This window comes from Terrapene carolina, unplaced genomic scaffold (assembly GCF_002925995.2).
Source record: "Terrapene carolina triunguis isolate 2854851 unplaced genomic scaffold, T_m_triunguis-2.0 Scaffold130, whole genome shotgun sequence".
Lineage (NCBI taxonomy): Eukaryota > Metazoa > Chordata > Testudines > Emydidae > Terrapene > Terrapene triunguis.
In genome coordinates, this window is record NW_020664481.1 from 21,155,183 (window position 1) to 21,173,206 (window position 18,024).

The 18,024-nt window shown below is 46.9% G+C and overlaps 1 protein-coding gene across 1 annotated transcript; it reads left to right on the top strand.

The window, feature by feature from the left end:
• The first annotated feature begins 4,958 nt into the window (after window positions 1-4,958).
• LOC112105545 (neural cell adhesion molecule L1.1-like) lies at window positions 4,959-14,467 on the top strand. The gene is made up of 5 exons (XM_029911818.1): window positions 4,959-5,309; window positions 5,887-6,216; window positions 10,960-11,271; window positions 12,305-12,418; window positions 14,368-14,467. The coding sequence occupies exons 1-5, from the start codon at window positions 5,060-5,062 to the stop codon at window positions 14,448-14,450; spliced, it is 1,089 nt and encodes a 362-aa protein (XP_029767678.1). The 5' UTR covers window positions 4,959-5,059; the 3' UTR covers window positions 14,451-14,467.
• The last annotated feature ends 3,557 nt before the right edge of the window (window positions 14,468-18,024 follow it).

Consider the following 18,024-nt stretch of genomic DNA (forward strand, 5'->3'; position numbering starts at 1 on the left):
GCACTCACCGGTGGTGCGGCTGGGAGCCAGGGGAGCGGAGCAGGCTGGGGCCGGGTCACTCTACTTACCAGTGAGTGCAGGCCTGACTGCTTCTGGAGTCTTCAGGGGAGTGGGGGTGGGGCTGGGGTGGGAAGAGGCGGGGTTGGGGCTGGGGCGGAGCAGGAGCGGGGGCCCTGGGGAAGAGGCGGAGTATTTAATCAGCACTACAGGACAAGAATGCATCGTCCTGGTCTTTGTTCTGCAGAGTGCTGTGCTCATTAGCAGTACTGCTTAATAATAAATAATAATAATTAGGGGGAGGCAGTGTGGTCTAATGCATAGGCAGGGGCTGCACTGGGGGGGGGGTGTTTCAGGGGCTGTAGCCACCCCAAAAAGTGCCTTAGTTCCCCTGTAGCAGCTGCTGGTCTCCAGCTGCCCAGCTCTGAAGGCAGAGTGGAGAGAGCAGTGGCTGCTGGCCAGGCGCCCAGCTCCAGCAGCAGCAGAGAAGTAAGCCTGAGTGAGGGACCCGGGGGCCTGACAGCAGCCCCTGGCCGTGTCCTCGCTCGCCAGGGCGCACTGCCCAGGGCAGGTGGAGGGCTCAGGGCTCCCCTCAGCAGACCAGACTGACCTGCTCCAGCCCAGGGTCCTGGGCCCCAGCCCCACAGTCACTGCTCCCCAAGGACTCTTCTGACCCTGGAGTCAGATCCCCCCACGTGGGCAGCTCTTACTGGCTGAACAACCAGCGCCCCACACTGCCCGATTCCTGCCTCTGACCTGGCCAGGAGGCAGGGCCAACGAGAGGGGCGGGGCCTTGTGGCAAGGGGGGGCACAGCCCCCCAATTTTCTGTCTGGCCCCCCACAGCCCCCACACCAGGAACAGGCTGGTGGCGCCCCGGTGCATAGGGACTATGTAGACTCCCCTTTGTGTCTTTCTTCTCTCACTCTTTGTTTAGACAGTGAGCTCCTCAGGCAGGGACGGTCTCTTCCAGTATGTACGTACCGGGACTAAAACAGTGGGGCTCTACTGGTGGTTGAGGACTCTAGGTGCAATGGGAATAAATAATAATGTGAAATGTCCTTTCCTTCCATTTCAGACTTTCTTCCTCACCTCATTTCCTTTTTCTTTGTCTATTTTACTTCTCCTTTCCTTAGACCCCTACATCTTTCTATCCCTCTCCACTGCTTTGCACACACTCTCTTTCCCTCTCTCCCATCCTCTCTTTTCCACTCCCAGCTCTCTCTTTTCCTCTGTCTTCTCCCCTTCCACATTCCTTTTGTCTCATGTCTCCATCTCTATCTCCCTTCTTTGACACCCCCGCCCCCGAGTCTCTGTTTGGCCCATTGCTGTTGAGATTTGCCTCCCGGAAGCAGACGTTCCACCGTGGGGCCCAATTCCCTGCATCTGGGTTTCTCTCTAGATCCCTAGGAGCCAGCCAGTGCTCTCTCGCTGGCACTTAGGGAGAGGCCCCCTGGAGCCCGTAGGGCAGGCTGGAGCCAGTGGGGCAGGCCGGCTAACAGTGCCAGTAGGGCCTGTGCAAACTGCCCAGTCTGAGCCCTCCACACTCACTGCTCTGAACTTCATGCCGTGACCTTCAGCAGAGAGTTCCTGCTCATGCACTTGGCTTCCTTGTAGAGAAATGGAAACATTCTGCACTGGATCATTTGCAAACAATTTTGTTTGATGTAATTCTTCCTCCATTGCAATAATTTCAAATAGTGACACTGAACTTTGTGTTTCAGGAGCTGCAGAAAATACTGCTGCTGTCTTTGTGGTGAATCAGACACCCCCTTCTATCCGTGCAATGGAAGGGTCAGAGTTCACCATCGAGTGTACATTCAACACAAGCAATAACTCTATCAAGTGGTTTGGTGATTGGAGTAAAACCAGAAACAATGTAACAGCAAAGGTGAACAATGTAATAGATCGAACCATATTATCAGCAGATACAGAAAAGAGGTCTCTTTCCCTCACTGTGAAGAAAGCCGATGTCACTGATTCTGGAACCTACGTATGTGGGGTTGGGAGCAAATATGGGACATCTCCTGGGACTGGAACCCAAGTGACCATCGATGGTAAATACCAGCATTTCCTTCTCTGTTCTACAAAACCCTTCCAGGGGAGCTCAGGACACTGGCCTGGTTCCAGAGAGCTGGGGCAGGTGGTGCTGGGGGAGGTGGAGCAGCACAAAATGTAAAGGGCAGAGCTGTGGGCAAAACTGGGGGACATTCTGTGGTACGTACAATGGTCCTGATCCTGCATTCCACTGATTTCTGTGGGGGTTTTGGCTGCACAAGGAATGCAGGGTCAAGCCCCAGATATTCAAAAACTGTTTTGAGATGGGGCGTGAGGGGAGGTTTCTAATTGACTAAGCCTGTGAGCCCTTACACGCAACTTGAGAGACTAGGTGGGTGAGGGAATATCTTCTATTGGACCAACTTCTGTCGGCGAGAGAGACAAGCTTTCAAGCTTATGCAGAGCTCTTCTTCAGCTCCTGGAAACATAGAACTGGTCTACACTACAGATCTATGTCGGCATAACTACGTTGCTCAGGGGTGTGAAAAATCCACACCCCTGAGCGACGTAGTTAGTTACACCGACCGAACCTCCTGTGTCAACAGTGGTGCAGCTGGGCTGATGCAGTGTTTTCAGTAGAGACGTGCCCTTACTCAGAGTGTCACAGTAAATACAAGGTGGAAGGGCTGGTTTAGCATAAGCAGTTAACACATATTTCAAGGGACCATTCAAGGCAGGGTGGCCCGTTAACACTTCTGCAGTCATAGGACAAAAAGGGAGGTTAGGGGGTTACAGATTGTTGTAATAAGCCATAAATCCAGTGTCTGTTCAGTCCATGATTTTTAGTGTCTAGCAGAGTTATGAATTTAAGCTCCCAGGCTCATCTTTTGAAACTGTTGTGCAGGCTTCCTTTGAGGATGAGGACCACTCTGTATCTGACCTGTGAGACGTGTTCCCCACAGGAGACAGGGTGGTTTTGGCTTGTATCATTTTCCTGTGTGAGTTCATTCAAGAGCATAGTGATTGTCTGGTTTCACCCACACAGCTGTTATTGGGGCATTTAGTGTGCTGGATGAGGTACCCCACATGTTGTGATAGGCTTGTGTAGGATCCGTGGATCTTGAAAGGTGAGTTGTGGGGTCTGTTGATCATTGTAGCAGTGGAGATATGTCTGCAGATTTTGCATCTGTTGTTCTGGCAGGATCTGGTGCTGCTTTGAGTTGGTGTGTCCTGGTCTGTGGGCAGCTTGCTTCTGATGATGCCCTTGGAGAGGCTGGGGGGTTGTTTGAAGGTCAGAAGTGGGGGTTCAGGGAAGACTTGTTTCAGGATGTGGTCCCCATCGAGTATGGGTTATAATTGTTTGATGATACCCTGTAGGGGTTCCAGTGTAGTGTGGTAGGTAGCAACTGGTGTGCAGTCAGAGGAGGTTTTATTTCTGTATTCAAGCATGTTCTCTCAGGCTAGGTCTACACTACAGCGGGGGGTCGTGAATAGCGTAGCTGAAGTTGCGTATTTTAGGTCGACTTACCTGGCTGTGAGGACGGCGGCGAGTCGACCGCTGCCGCGCCACCGTCGACTCCGCTTCCGCCTCTTGCTGCGGTGGATTTCTGGAGTCAACGGCAGAGTGATCAGGGATCGATTTTATTGCGTCTTCACTAGACGCGATAAGTCGATCCCCAATAGATCGATTGCTACCCGCCGATCCGGTGGGTAGTGAAGACGTGCCCTCAGGGTATTTGGACAGCCCATTCTATGATGCAATCTACTTCTCTAGTAGAATGTCCTTGTTTGGTGCAGGCGGTTTTGAGTGTGTTAAGGTGTGTATTCCAGACTGTCTCCTAGGAGCGTATTCTGTGCTATCTGAATGCCTGGCAGTAGATTACAGATTTCTTGGTTGTTTGGGGGTGGTTACTGGGTTTATGAAGGTTGGTGTGGTGATCTGTGGGTTTCTTGTCTAGGGTTGTCTGTGGGGTTCCATTTTTGAAGCTGATGGTGGTGTCCAGGAAGTTGATGCTAGTGTGGGAGTGTTCCCCAGAGAGTTTAATGGCTGGCTGGGTGGGTGGTGGTTGTTGAAGTTGGGGTGGAAATCCACGAATGTGGAGTCAAATCTGTAGTAGATTTGGTGAATCAGTTCTCGTCAGCGCATTGGCATCAGTCTAAGCTAAGTTTTGCCAGAACATTTGCAATCAGCTCTACTGTACATGGACATAGTGAGAGAGCCCCTGAGCCAAAGAATTTACACTCTAAACAGACAAGACAGACAAAAGGGGGGAAATCGGGCAGACGTCCAAACAGTAGATTGGGAAGTGAGACACAGAGAGACTAAAGGACAAAATCCACACAGGGCTTTAGGCCCTTAAATCCAACATCTGGGGGCCATGGAGATCCTCAAAACCCCTGCTCAGCTGCCTTTTAGCCCTGGAGCTGCTGAAGTTTCCACCAGTAAAACCAGTGCTAAAGACTTGCTGACACTCTCTCGCTATGCTGTAACACAGCCCTGCCCAGAATAACGGTTGCACCTCGATCCTCACATCCCTGCCTTTGCCAGCAGAAGTGCATCACTTCTCAGAACTGCCCATTCCACGTCCTTCAGTGAATCCCATTTTTCTGTAACGAAGGAGAATTGGCCACCCTCTCTCTTGCCCTGCATTGGGCTGGTGGAGGGAAATAGGTCTCCAGAAGGGTTTGAATGTAAGGAATTTGGCAGGCGTGTCAGGCGTACACAAGGTTTGGGTAAGAAGTCACATTGTTGGAGGGGGGTTGTCTAGACTGAAGCTTCTGGGGTTACCTGCTCACTAAACAGAGCAGAAAAGTCTTGACATGCACGAAACAGCTCTATATGGGGCCAAACGAAAGAACATCCGTTTAAACTCTTAACAAGGAGGGGAAATTAAACAGCAGGAGTGGAGAGATTCATTTTGTCCATCTGCCCTTGTCTGCTGGCACATTGAACTATTTCTCAATGAAGGTGCCATCATCTGTGTTTCTCTTTCTGCAGAAATTACCGACCTGATAGTGAATCAAAGCCCAACCAATTTCAGTGATTTAGAAGGCTCAGAACTTACCATGAATTGTACATTCAAGACAGTCAACCACAGCACCATGTATGTGCGATGGTATAACTATGGGACTGAGGGAGTAAAGAAAGAGCTGGTGAATGAGAGCGATGTGATCACAACCCTGCATTTGGACAATGGGTTTGCCTCTCTCACTTTGAAGAATGTGAATTTATCGAATACAGGAACCTACATGTGTGAGGTGGGGATCACAGCAAGGAACCTCTCTGGGAATGGAACAGGAACCCAAGTGACCATCAGTAAGTGCCAGAATTTCCTACCTGATCTTTTTGGGAAAATGGGGGCGAGCAAGTGAGAACAAGAGCACACATCTCCTTGAAGGTGTTGAGTGTCTTCAGTTCCACCTTCAGTGGGAGCTGAGGGTGCTCCACGCCTGCCCAGAAGCACTAAACTCCTTGCAAGATAGAGCCCTGTAGGCCAGTATTAAGGGGGAACAATGTTTCCATTTAGGTCCTTTACAGCCAAATGTTTCACATGGCCTCAAATTAGTCTCTAAACGTATGCTTGCCAATGTTGCATGCACACCCATTGGTAGATTCAAAGCCTGTCTGCATGTCCAGACAGAACATTCGGGGGGATGGAGGGGAGGTGCGGGGATGGTTTGCTGGTCTTGCCAGGCATCATAAAGCTATGAGTGGAACTAAGTGAAAGCATCACTTTAACCTCTGATAAGCAGGGGATGTTAAATGGCCAGGCTGGGAAAAGAACACAAAATACTGGATGGGGAGACATTTATTTTAATATATCCCCAGTCACCAGCCATTGCTCCTGAAATTCTCCTGAATCAAGGTGCAATCGTCTGTTTCTCTCCTGCAGATTTTCCTGAGCTGATGGTGAATCAGACCCCAGCCAATATCCATGTGTCAGAAGGGTCAGATCTCACCATGGAGTGTAGATTCACGGTATGGAATAAACACAAGACCTTGTATGTGAAATGGTATAAACATAATGGAACTGGGGGAACGAAGAAGGAGCTGATGAGCGAAAGAGGCAGGGGCCCAGCAGCCCTGGATTTGGAAGAGGGTTTTGCTTCGTTCACTCTGAAGAACGTGAATGTAACCGATACAGGAACCTACATGTGTGAGGTGGGGAGCACAGCGAGGAACTGGTCTGCGTCAGGAGCCGGAACCCAAGTGACCATCACTAGTAAGTATCAGTATTTTCCTATCTGATCTTCCTGCTGTGAGAGACAGCGAATGGCAGCCTAAAGGACAAAGAATGAATGACTGTTGCTGGCAAAAGTGGGTATGAATTCTCAGGTGTGTACAGTATATAACCCATAAAAATATGGGCTCCAGCGTGTGAGGAGCTGAAGATAACATAGTTCAAAATACCTAAGTGATTTAGGGGCCGCCAATTTTCAGAGGGGACTTAAGCACTCGCGGGGCAGATTTTTAAAGGCGTTTAGGCACCAAAAGTTGTAGGTGGGCTTTTCAAAAGTATATCAGTACCTAACTCCCATTGAAATCAGTAACTTTTGCCAACAGGACTTAGGCTCCTAAGTCACGTAGGTACTTTTGAAAATTCCCCCCAAATGCCCCTGGAGAGGGGTGTTCAGAACCTCCCAGGACTCAGCCTGTCATAAGAACATTAAGGAGGGTGATGAACCTAACTCACCACTGCACTGGATGGGATAAGAAGCAACCCCCAATGTCCATCTGCACCTGGAGCTAAACCGATCTTATGGCTAAAGAGTTGCTTCTTGTTCTGTGAGAACATCTTCATCCATGCATAGAACGCATCCCTGTATGGAAAGTATGTAGAAAAGCTGGAAAGGATCCAGAAGTGAGCGACAAAGATGATCAAAGGGATGGAATGCAGCCATATGAGCAACGGCTGGGTATGTGTAGTTTGGAAAAGAGAAGATTAAGGCGGGGGACATGATAGTGGTCTTCAAATCCTTGAACGGCTGCCACAAGAAAGATGGAGAAAAGTTTTTCTCTCTTGCCACAGAGGGCAGGACAAGAGGCAATGGGTTCAAACTACAGCACAGCAGATTTAGATTCAATCTCAGGAAAAACTTCCTAACTGTGAGAATGGCACAGACGCCTCGGGAGGTTGTGGAAGCTCCTTCACTGGAGGTTTTCAAAAGGAGGCTGTAGAGCATCTGTCTTGGATGGTTCTCAAACTGTGGGACAAGACCCTAAAGTGGGTCACAACCCCATTTTAATGGGGTCGCTTGGGCTGGCTAAGACTTGCTGGGGCCTGGGGCCAAAGCCAAAGCCGAAGCCCCACCGCCAGGGGCCAAAACCCGAGGGCTTCAGCCCTGGGCAGTGGGGCTCAGGTTATGGGCCCTCTGCCTGGGTCTGAAGCCCTTGGGCTTTGCCCCTCCTCCCCCACCTGGGCCAGTGGGGCTTGGGCAGGCTCAGGCTTCGATCCCCCCTCCTGGGGTCGTGTAGTAATTTTTATTGTCAGAAGTTGCAGTGTTATCTCAGAGATAGGCGGTGTGTAAATTATGGAGTGTTGTTGTAGCCGTGTGGGTCCCTGGATATTAGAGAGACAAGGTGGGTGAGTATGAGGGGGTGTACCAGGCCCCATAAAAGGAGCAGCGAAGGTGGGTCCTCCAGACCTGCCTAGAAAGGCTGCAGGGTAGCAGCCAATCAGAGCACAGCAGGCTCAGTTAAAAGGAACTGCTGGGCCTGAGCAGGTCAGTTCCTGGCAGGGACCAGAGGAGTAAGGAAGGGTGCTCCTTGACGAAGCTCAAGGGAGAACAGAAGGTGGGTTCTGGTGGTATTGGCATGTGGTAAGGAAAAAGAGGAGTTAAGAAGTTCAGCCCTGAGATGAGGGTGAAGAGGAAGGGACTACATGGGAAGCAGCCCAGGGAACAACAGCAGCAACTATGACAGGAAGCAGCACGTGGCTGTTATTTGTAGAGTCCCTGGTTTGGGACCCGGAGTAGTGGGTGGGCCTGGGTCAGGGTGGCCAAAGCCCTGAGAAGGGGAGACGTTTGTTTAGATGCCCAAGCACAGGGCTGGAATTTAAAGGGCTGAAGACCCCTCAGAGGGCCATTTGCTGGACTTTGTTACCCCAGAAGGGGACTGAACTTGCAGGCGTGACCTAGCTGGAGAGTTGGGGCAATAAGAACTGATAAGGCAAAAAGTCTCCAGGGAGAGTCCTGGGGGCACCGCTCTATACCAGAGCAGGCGCTCCTAGTTCCAGCCCCTATCCTGTGCCAACGAGCGGTGTTAGCTCTGTCGGCAGGAGAAGCTCTCCTGCGGACATGGTGTTGTCCACACTAACACGTTTGCTGGTAAAACTTTTGTCAGTCATGAAAAAACCACCCCCCTGACTGACATAAGCTTCACCAGCAAAAGTGGTAATGTAGACAAAGGCTAAGTTTCCCAAAGCTGAAGAAGAAGAGCTCTGAGTAAGTTCGAAACCTTGTCTCTCTCAAGTTGTCTCAATAAAAGATGTTACCTCACCCACCTTATGGGTAAGTAGTGGCATTTGAATGGTGAACATGAGAAACCAGCTTATTCTATTACTGTCTATTCAGAATTCTCATGTTACTAGAATATTAAATTTTCTGGCTTCTCCGCTGCCACTGTTGAACAGACCCATAATCTACCTAGTAATTTTGTCATTGTGGTGTTGGGGGAATTCCTGACTCCAGCTCTGTTGAAGCATTTCTGAATATTTGCAATTGGCCTTCATAAATAAGGCTGTATAGATGTCGTGGGCTTGGCATGCTGCCCTATTACTCTTATAAGTCTGCATATATCAGGGCTTCTTCTGCATTGGGTTGCTATTGACTAACCAATGTCTCCTCTGGAGGAATTGCCAACCCTGCAGCTCCTTAAAGGTCTTAAAATGATCATGGGGGCGGGGGGAGGAACTTGGGATGGGAATAGAGGACTCTTCTCTATCCCCTGCTTCCCCATCATTGATTTGACTCTGTCAAGGCTCCTTCCCCACTCTGAACTTTAGGGTACAGATGTGGGGGCCTGCATGAAAACTTCTAAGCTTAACTACCAGCTTAGATCTGGTCTGCTGCCACCACTCCCAATGTGCTAATTCCCTTCCCTGGGTAGCCTTGAGAGACTCTTCACCAATTCCCTGGTGAATACAGATCCAAACCCCTTGGATCTTAAAATAAGGAGAAATTAACCATCCCCCCTCCTCTCTCCCACCAACTCCTGGTGGATCAAGATCCAACCCCCTTGGATCTAAAAACAAGGAAAAATCAATCAGGTTCTTAAAAAGAAGGCTTTTAATTAAAGAAAAAGGTAAAAATCATCTCTGTAAAATCAGGATGGAAAATAACTTTACAAGGTAATCAAACTTAAAGAGCCCAGAGGACTCCCCGCTCTAGCCTTAGGTTCAAAGTTACAGCAAACAGAGGTAAACACCCTAGTAAACGGTACATTTACAAGTTGAGAAAACAAAGATAAAACTACCACACCTTGCCTGGCTGTACTTACAAGTTTGAAATATGAGAGACTTGTTCAGAAAGATTTGGAAAGCCTGGATTGATGTCTGGTCCCTCTTAGTCCCAAGAGCGAACTCTCCCCAAAAACAAAGAGCACAAACAAAAGCCTTCCCCCCACCAAGATTTGAAAGTATCTTGTCCCCTTATTGGTCCTTTGGGTCAGGTGTCCACCAGGTTACTTGAGCTTCTTAGCCCTTTACAGGTAAAAGGATTTTGGAGTCTCTGGCCAGGAGGGATTTTATAGTATTGTATACAGGAGGGCTGTTACCCTTCCCTTTATAGTTATGACAGACTCCAATTAGCAGGGCTGGATTGCCCAAGAGTATTGTCTCTTCATATGTCAATGGACGACATTTTAGTCTGGCTGCTAGATTCTTTGGGTAGCATCAATTTCCAGTGATCGTTCCTGTGACTATCTGGGATACATGGACCTTAATCACCACAGTAGAGCGGGGGTCCCTGTTCTATGTGGCTCCATAATGAGGCATTATGAGCTATGTCTACGAACCATTGGGGCCGTCTTAAGAGGAAGAATGTATTACAAAGCCTAATACAATCCTTCTTTGCTTGCAGGAAGGTATTGTTTTTCCATGGATATCAGAGCTCCATGTTTAAACGTGAGGTCTAATTTTTTTTTTAAGTAAAGAGCATGAACAGGAAGGGATGGGGCCAGAGGGACATTGGCAGATCTTCCCCTTCGTTCTGATCTCTTGATGCTGTAGGAAGCAAGGCATCAGGATTTATTTTGATCACGTGAGTCAGTAGCTGAGAGGACAAGCTTCCCTCTGCCCCAAATCAAAACAAAACTTAGATCCATAACCAGAAATGGGAAGAATTTCCAGCGTAGTGCAGTTTGTTTTGGATGATGGTGAGTAAATTGGGTTGAAATAGCAGGACCAGAGCATTCGAGAACATTTCAATGAATGTCCTACACTGGCAAGCCCTGCTTGCAAATAGTGTCCTTCCCATCAGATCCGTGAGCCAAATCCTCAGCTGATACCAAGGGAGTGATGCTGATTTACACCAGCATAGGCTCTGGTTCTGGAACTTCACAACTGGGATAGGAAGAAACCCTGAATGAGGCTGTCACGGAGAGTTTCTGAAAATTACCCCCACCCCAAGTACGAGGGCTGTAGCAAGAACTCCTCCCGAGCCTCTGAGTGTGGAAAAAAGAACCTATTTTCTACAAATACCTGTAATTCTAGCCAGACCGAAACACAAGGCACCCAAGAATCTCCACATCCTTCTTGAATAAAGAGGAACCAAAAGCAAACAAATAAGAACAAATTACTGGCAGAGCCCTGCAGAAACACCCTCCACCCACAGTAGCAATCTTGCTTCCTCCCATTGGAGATCTTGCCCAGTCATCTTTATCCATGACATTTAATATATATACATACACCAGTCAACTGAAATGTTCCTGCACCAAGGCACAGTCACTTGTGCTTCTCTCTCTGCAGCTGTTGACCTGCTGGAGAATCAGACGCTTGCTGTAATAAATGGATCGGTAGGAGAAAAGCTCACTATAGAGTGTAGATTCAAGGTGGTGAAAGACTCCAGCACCACGTACAGTGTTACATGGTATAAGAAGGGGGCTGATGGACACGAGAAAGAGCTGAAGAACGGAACAGGCATTGTCACAACAGCTCTAGATTCCTCAAAGGGCCTGGCCTCTCTCACCTTGATCAAAATCAATAGGAACGACTCCGGGCTCTACAGATGTGACTTTGGTATAAATGGTGGTGGAAATGGAACCAGAGTGACCATCCATGGTAAATAGCAGCATTGTCCTCTCAGATCTTCACTGTATTTCCTAGGGAAGAATAAGGACTAGGAAAGGAAGAGCTAATGCTAATACTTTGCATGGGGTGATATTGATGGGACAGGAGTTGCTGGCAAACAGAAGAAGAAGGCAAAGCTATGGAGAGATTTGCAGTGAGAAGTCAGTGATTCCCGGTGGCTTTCCAGATCCTGCCCATTTTTTTTTTTGTCATCCAAGTACTTGCAACCCCCCATCTTCCTGATGTCCCTCGCACAGCAGCACACATTGCTGCCCACCAGAATTCTCGGAGCCACTGGGTGATGGGTGAATCACAAAGGGTTCGGAGGTTCGGAGAAGCACCTCCAGGTTCAGAAGCTCTTCTCGCCCGTATTGAACAGTCAGTTTCACCATGACAGGCTCTCGCATAAGAAGATTTCCAGTATTTCCCAATTTTGAGTGGGATGGAAATGCCTTTCGGTATATTGCTGATTCTGCTTTCAGTCTTGGACAAAAACAAGACGTGTCTAGAGGACAGCCCTAAAAACCCACTCACGGCAGCACCACTATTGTAAGCTGCAGTGTTTTGGACCATAACTGCAGAATACTGTCTTTTTTTTAAACGAGGGAAATCTTGTTGAACCTCAGCACAGATTCCAGTTTGATTCTGGGTGAGGGTGTAAGCTACTCCTTACTCTATCCTAACTGATTAGCCCATTGCAAATACCATCTTCTGAGAAATGAATCCACCAGGTTGGTGTTGGTTATTCTTCCAGTAGTGGTGGAGCAGCGACCCAGTTTGCCTTTTCTCCTTCGACTATTCTGCCGCGGGACTCCTCGGGTGGTGGTGGTGGTCTAGTGACCTAGCTCACAGCATCTGCCCCTGCCCCTATCCAGCGGGACTCCTGTAGAGGTGGTAACGCATGACCCAAACTATGTTGTCTTTCCCTAGAACTAGAGGTGATGGGAGTGTAATAACTCAATTTCCCCTGCCTCTGTAGCCCCCATCTAGTAGGACAGCAGCTAATTAATGTTTCTTTCAACAGCACATGACCAAAGGGTAATGAGCTCTTACATTGTTCCTGGAGCTGTGGCTGGGACACTTCTCTTCTTGCTGGTGCTCGGTATCCTTTTGTGGAGATGGAGACAGTGCTCCAAAGGTAAGATTTACTTGGACAATAAATGTAAGCAATTTCTGCATGAGGGGAGCTCATAGGATAACATAAGAACATAAGAATGGCCGTACCGGGTCAGACCAAAGGTCCATCTAGCCCAGTATCCTGTCTACCGACAGTGGCCAATGCAAAGAGCCCCAGAGGGAGTGGACCAACAGGCAATGATCAAGTGATCTCTCTCCTGCCATCCAATCTCCATCCTCTGACAAACAGAGGCTAGGAACACCATTCCTTACCCATCCTGGCTAATAGCCATTAATGGACTTACCACCATGAATTTATCCAGTTCTCTTTTAAACACTGTTATAGTCCTAGCCTTCACAACCTCCTCAGGTAAGGAGTTCCACAAGTTGACTGTGCGCGGCGTGAAGAAGAACTTCCTTATATTTGTTTTAAACCTGCTGTCTATTAATTTCATTTGGTGACCCCTAGTTCTTGTATTATGGGAATAAGTAAATAACTTTTCCTTATCTACTTTCTCCACATCACTCATGATTTTATATACCTCTATCATATCCCCCCTTAGTATCCTCTTTTCCAAGCTGAAGAGTCCTAGCCTCTTTAATCTCTCCTCATATGGGACCCGTTCCAAACCCCTAATCATTTTAGTTGCCCTTTTCTGAACCTTTTCTAGTGCCAGTATATCTTTTTTGAGATGAGGAGACCACATCTGTACGCAGTATTTGAGATGTGGGCGTACCATTGATTTATATAAGGGCAATAATATATTCTCAGTCTTATCCTCTATCCCCTTTTTAATGATCCCTAACATCCTGTTTGCTTTTTTGACTGCCTCTGCACACTGCGCGGACATCTTCAGAGAACTATCCACGATGACTCCAAGATCTTTTTCCTGACTTGTTGTAGCTAAATTAGCCCCCATCATAGTGTATGTATAGTTGGGGTTATTTTTTCCAATGTGCGTTACTTTACATTTATCCACATTAAATTTCATTTGCCATTTTGTTGCCCAATCACTTAGTTTTGTGAGATCTTTTTGAAGTTCATCACAGTCTGCTTTGGTCTTAACTATCTTGAGCAGTTTAGTATCATCTGCAAACTTTGCCACCTCACTGTTTACCCCTTTCTCCAGATCATTTATAAATAAATTGAATAGGATTGGTCCGAGGACTGACCCTTGGGGAACGCCACTAGTTACCCCTCTCCATTCTGAGAATTTACCATTAATTCCTACCCTTTGTTCCCGGTCTTTTAACCAGTTCTCAATCCATGAAAGGATCTTCCCTTTTATCCCATGACAACTTACTTTACTTAAGAGCCTTTGGTGAGGGACCTTGTCAAAGGCTTTCTGGAAATCTAAGTACACTATGTCCACTGGATCCCCCTTGTCCACATGTTTGTTGACCCCTTCAAAGAACTCTAATAGATTAGTAAAACACGATTTCCCTTTACAGAAACCATGTTGACTATTGCTCAACAGTTTGTTTTTCTATGTGTCTGACAATTTTATTCTTAACTATTGTTTCGACTAATTTGCCCGGTACCGGGCAAATGGCGATAGATGCCGATAGATTCTTCTTCGTGTCCTTCCTTTAGCTGAATAAAGAGTAATTTGGGGAATTTTTGCCAGTGAACGTACAGCAGCAGTGGTGAACTGGCAGCCCTAGTCAGTGAAGTCTCATATCTAAGCACATATACCGCCTGGGCAATGGTAGGACTATTCTATGTCTCCTCCCTGGCCTGAGGAAGCACCTCAAGGTGTGAAAGGTGGATTCAGTCTCCACGTCTATTCCATCTTTGGCTGGATTGCCAACAAAGCCACCAATTATTGGCAATTGCTTGGGTGGGAACGTGTGGGATGTAGATACTGCTCCACTATGAACTAACTAGACTGACAACTAACTCCTTCATTTAGGTGACCCAAAGGTCATCAGAGAATAACCAGCTTTGTCACAACTTCATTTTTTTTCCAGAACCACTTCAAAGCAGGTCAGAGGCAGAGATGAATCAGATGGAGACGGTGAGTTGGAGAGTTTATCATAAGAGCCGCATTTAATTTTTCTCTCTAGCATAAGGGAACTGGGTGTTGAGCGTCAACTCCAGGAATACAAGGTAATAAAGAAATCGGTTCTGCTTTTACAGACTGTAGCTCCAAGAACTTCAGAGTAACAGAAAATGCAGCACTAGTCCTGAATAGGATCGGGGTGGTACGACATTTAAAAAGTTAGAGGGGAATCAAGAATTAATTAGCCTTAGATCAAAGATAAAGAGGACATAAATTAGTGATTGCACAGGATCTTCAGTGATAATAGAGAATGCAGCATTGGTTCTAGGCAGTGGGACTGGGAAGTTCAAGACGGGGAATCTTGTGCAGCTCCAGAAACCTCAAAATACTGGAGAATGCAGCATTTGTTCCATGAACTTTAGAGGTATTTCATACTCAGAATACAGCTTCCTAAAAAGTCAGCACACTCTTTTACAGTGCCTGTGTCAGTGGAAGATGGTCTAGCATTATAATAGTATGATATGGGCATGAAAGGAACGAGCAGTCTTCACTCATTTTCCTCTTGCTTTGCAGTCTTCTCCTCCAGCTGATGATGTGACTTACGTTGACTTGAACGTCCACAAAAGGGACGCAAAAGCGGAGGAAGAGGTTGTTTACACGGAAGTGAAGATACAGCCAAAACAGAGAGATGACAATAACATCTATGCAAAAGTCAACCCTCGTCATCGCTAGGGGAAGAGCGAGTGGGAATTAACAGAGGGATGACCAGCATTTCACATGTCCGTTAAATGCAAGTCTCCATGGAACAACAAATTAGCTCTTAGTAAAAGATGTCCTTTGAGATCAAAGTCCACTAGTTATGAACAGAGCAGGTAGCAGTGCAAGATTCCCTCGTTTCCTGCTCCACCAACATGCCTCAACTCTGATCTGGAGAGACCAATTCTGTGGGCAAACGGAGAGTTCTGCTAACCCATCTACTCTTGGCCTATGTGCTGTGATTGCAGCCAGGAAACGGGTTGTGCTGTGGACAGTGGTTCACTAGGAACTGAGTCGAGACCAGAAATTCATTTAACAAACTCACCACCCATCAGATTGTAGCAACTTTTAGTTGCTATTTACCAGCACTGTATTTGAACAAGTGACCAAGAATCAAGCCCTTGAGCCACCCAAGTATGGAAAATGTTGCCATCTTGTTGTGGGAAGCACTGTCCTCCACTGAAGATGCCAACTGTGCTGAATCAGAAAACTGAAGGATGTACAATAATGCTAATAAGGCTCAAGAGCGATTTCCCATACGTTCATGAATGACACTGACATGATTGTTTAATCTTTCTAAGCACAAAGTAGGCTTCTCTGTTGGGAGTGATTTAAGCTTTCCTGGATTCCACCTACTTAAGAGCCAAACAACAACAATATGAATTGCTTCGCTAACAGATTTTAAATATTAACTAAAGCTTTTACAGCAAGTTTAGGCCAGGATTAAGTGTGTGCAATTGCACTGATTGAAATGGAGTTGTACCTACTTACACCTGGAATGGATTTGTCCCCTTGTGTCTGCGTGGCTTTATTGTAAATTTAAAAAAAAATGTGTAATTTTTTAAAAAAGCATCATTTCTAGTGGTATAAGTAGATTGTGCTTTTGAAAATATCCCCAATAATTTTAGATGCCCCACAGAAAAAATAACCCAAAGGGGCTGTTGGGCTCCCCAAAATGGAGAGACTCAAAGGCATTCCTGTTGATTTTTTTGCAAGTCTCCCCATAATGCATTGATTTTTATGACTACTGCAGATGCATGAGATATAACCTGTGCAGATAGAATCATAGAATATCAGGGTTGGAAGAGACCTCAGGAGGTATCTAGTCCAACCCCCTTCTCAAAGCAGGACCTACACCAACTAAGTCATCCCAGCCAGGGATTTGTCAAGCCGGGCCTTAAAAACCTCTAAGGATGGAGATTCCACCACCTCTCTAGATAACCCATTCCAGTGCTTCACCACCCTCCTAGTGAAATAGTATTTCCTAATATCTAACCTAGACCTCCCCCACTGCACTTGAGACCATTGCTTCTTGTTCTGTCATCTGCCACCACTGAGAACAGCCGAGCTCCATCCTCTTTGGAACCCCCCCTTCGGGTAGTTGAAGGCTGCTATCAAATCCCCCCTCACGCTTTGTCATAAACATAGAGATACGGGTAACATAGAATCCCTCCTGGGAAGCTGTTCTAAATCACTTTACCTGTAAGGGGTTAAGAAGCTCAAATAACCTTGTTGGCACCTGACCAAAAGGACCAATAAGAAAAGAAGATACTTTCAAATCTGTGGGGGGAGATTTTGTTTGGGCTCTTTGTTTGTTCCCTCTCCGGATGGAGAGAGAGACCAGATAGGAACAACATCTCCTGAAAACATACCTGAATTGATTCATCTAAGATTAAAAAAAATTGTAAGTAAGGCAAGGAAATGCGTTAGATTATCTTTTGTTTTAGCTTGTGAATTTTCCCTATGCTAAGAAGTAATTTCATTCCTGTTTTGTAACTGGGAAGCAGAGTCAGAGGGGACTCCTCTGTGTTTTAAATCTTTTTATTTACCCTGTAAAGTTACCTTCCATCCTGATTTTGCAGGTGTGATTCTTTTACTTTTTTCTTTATAATAAAGTTCTTCTTTTAAGGACCTGATTGATTTTAGTGTCCTAAAGATAAAGGGTCTGGTCTGTACTTACATTAAAGACAATTGGTTGGTATATTATTCTCAAGCCTCCCCAGGAAAGGGGGTGAAGGTGCTTGGGGGATGTTTTGGGGGGATAGGGATCCAAGTGACCCTTCCCTGAATTTTTGTCTAAATCACTTGGTGGTGGCAGCAATACCGTCCCAGGACAAGAAAGGGAATTTGTGCCTTGGGGAAGTTTTTAACCTAAGCTGCTAGAAATAAGCTTAGGGGGTCTTTCATGCAGGTCCCCACATCTGTACCCCAGAGTTCGGAATGAGGAGGTAACCCTGACACTCTTCTCTTCTGCAGACTAAATAACCCCAGTTCCCTCAGCCTCTCCTCGTAAGTCATGTGCTCCAGCCCCCTAATTATTTTCATTGCCCTCTGCTGGACTATCTCCAATTTGTCCACATCCTTTCTGTAGTGGGGGGACCAAAACTGGATGCAATATTCCAGGTGTGGCCTCACCAGTGCCGAATAGAGGGGAATAATCACTTCCTTGATCTGCTGGTAAAGCTCCTACTAATGCAGCCCAATATGCCGTTGGCCTTCTTGGCTACAAGGGCACACTGCTGAGTCATATCCAGCTTCTCATCAACTGTAATCCCCAGGTCATTTTCTGCAGAACTGCTGCTTAGCCAGTCGGTGCCCAGCCTGGTGCATGGGATTCTTCCTTCCTAAGTGCAGGACTCTGCACTTGTTCTTGTTGAACCTCATCAAATTTCTTTTGGCCCATCCTCCGATTTGTCTAGGTCACTCTGGACCCTATCCCTACTCTCCAGCGTATCTACCTCTCCCCCCAGTTTAGTGTCATCTGCGAACTTGCTGAGGGTGCAATTAATCCCATCATCCAGATCATTAATAAAGATGTTGAACAAAACCATCCCCAGGACCGACCCTTGGGGCACTCCGCTTTATACCG

What these genes read in the sequence shown, in the direction of transcription:
- LOC112105545 (XM_029911818.1), top strand. Translation starts at nt 5,060, where the DNA reads ATGAATTGTACATTCAAGACAGTCAACCACAGCACCATGTATGTGCGA. An exon ending in AACCCAAGTGACCATCACTA is followed by an intron (nt 6,217 to 10,959) that starts GTAAGTATCAGT and finishes CTCTCTCTGCAG; the next exon opens with CTGTTGACCTGCTGGAGAAT. An exon ending in ATGGAGACAGTGCTCCAAAG is followed by an intron (nt 12,419 to 14,367) that starts GTAAGATTTACT and finishes TTTTTTTTCCAG; the next exon opens with AACCACTTCAAAGCAGGTCA.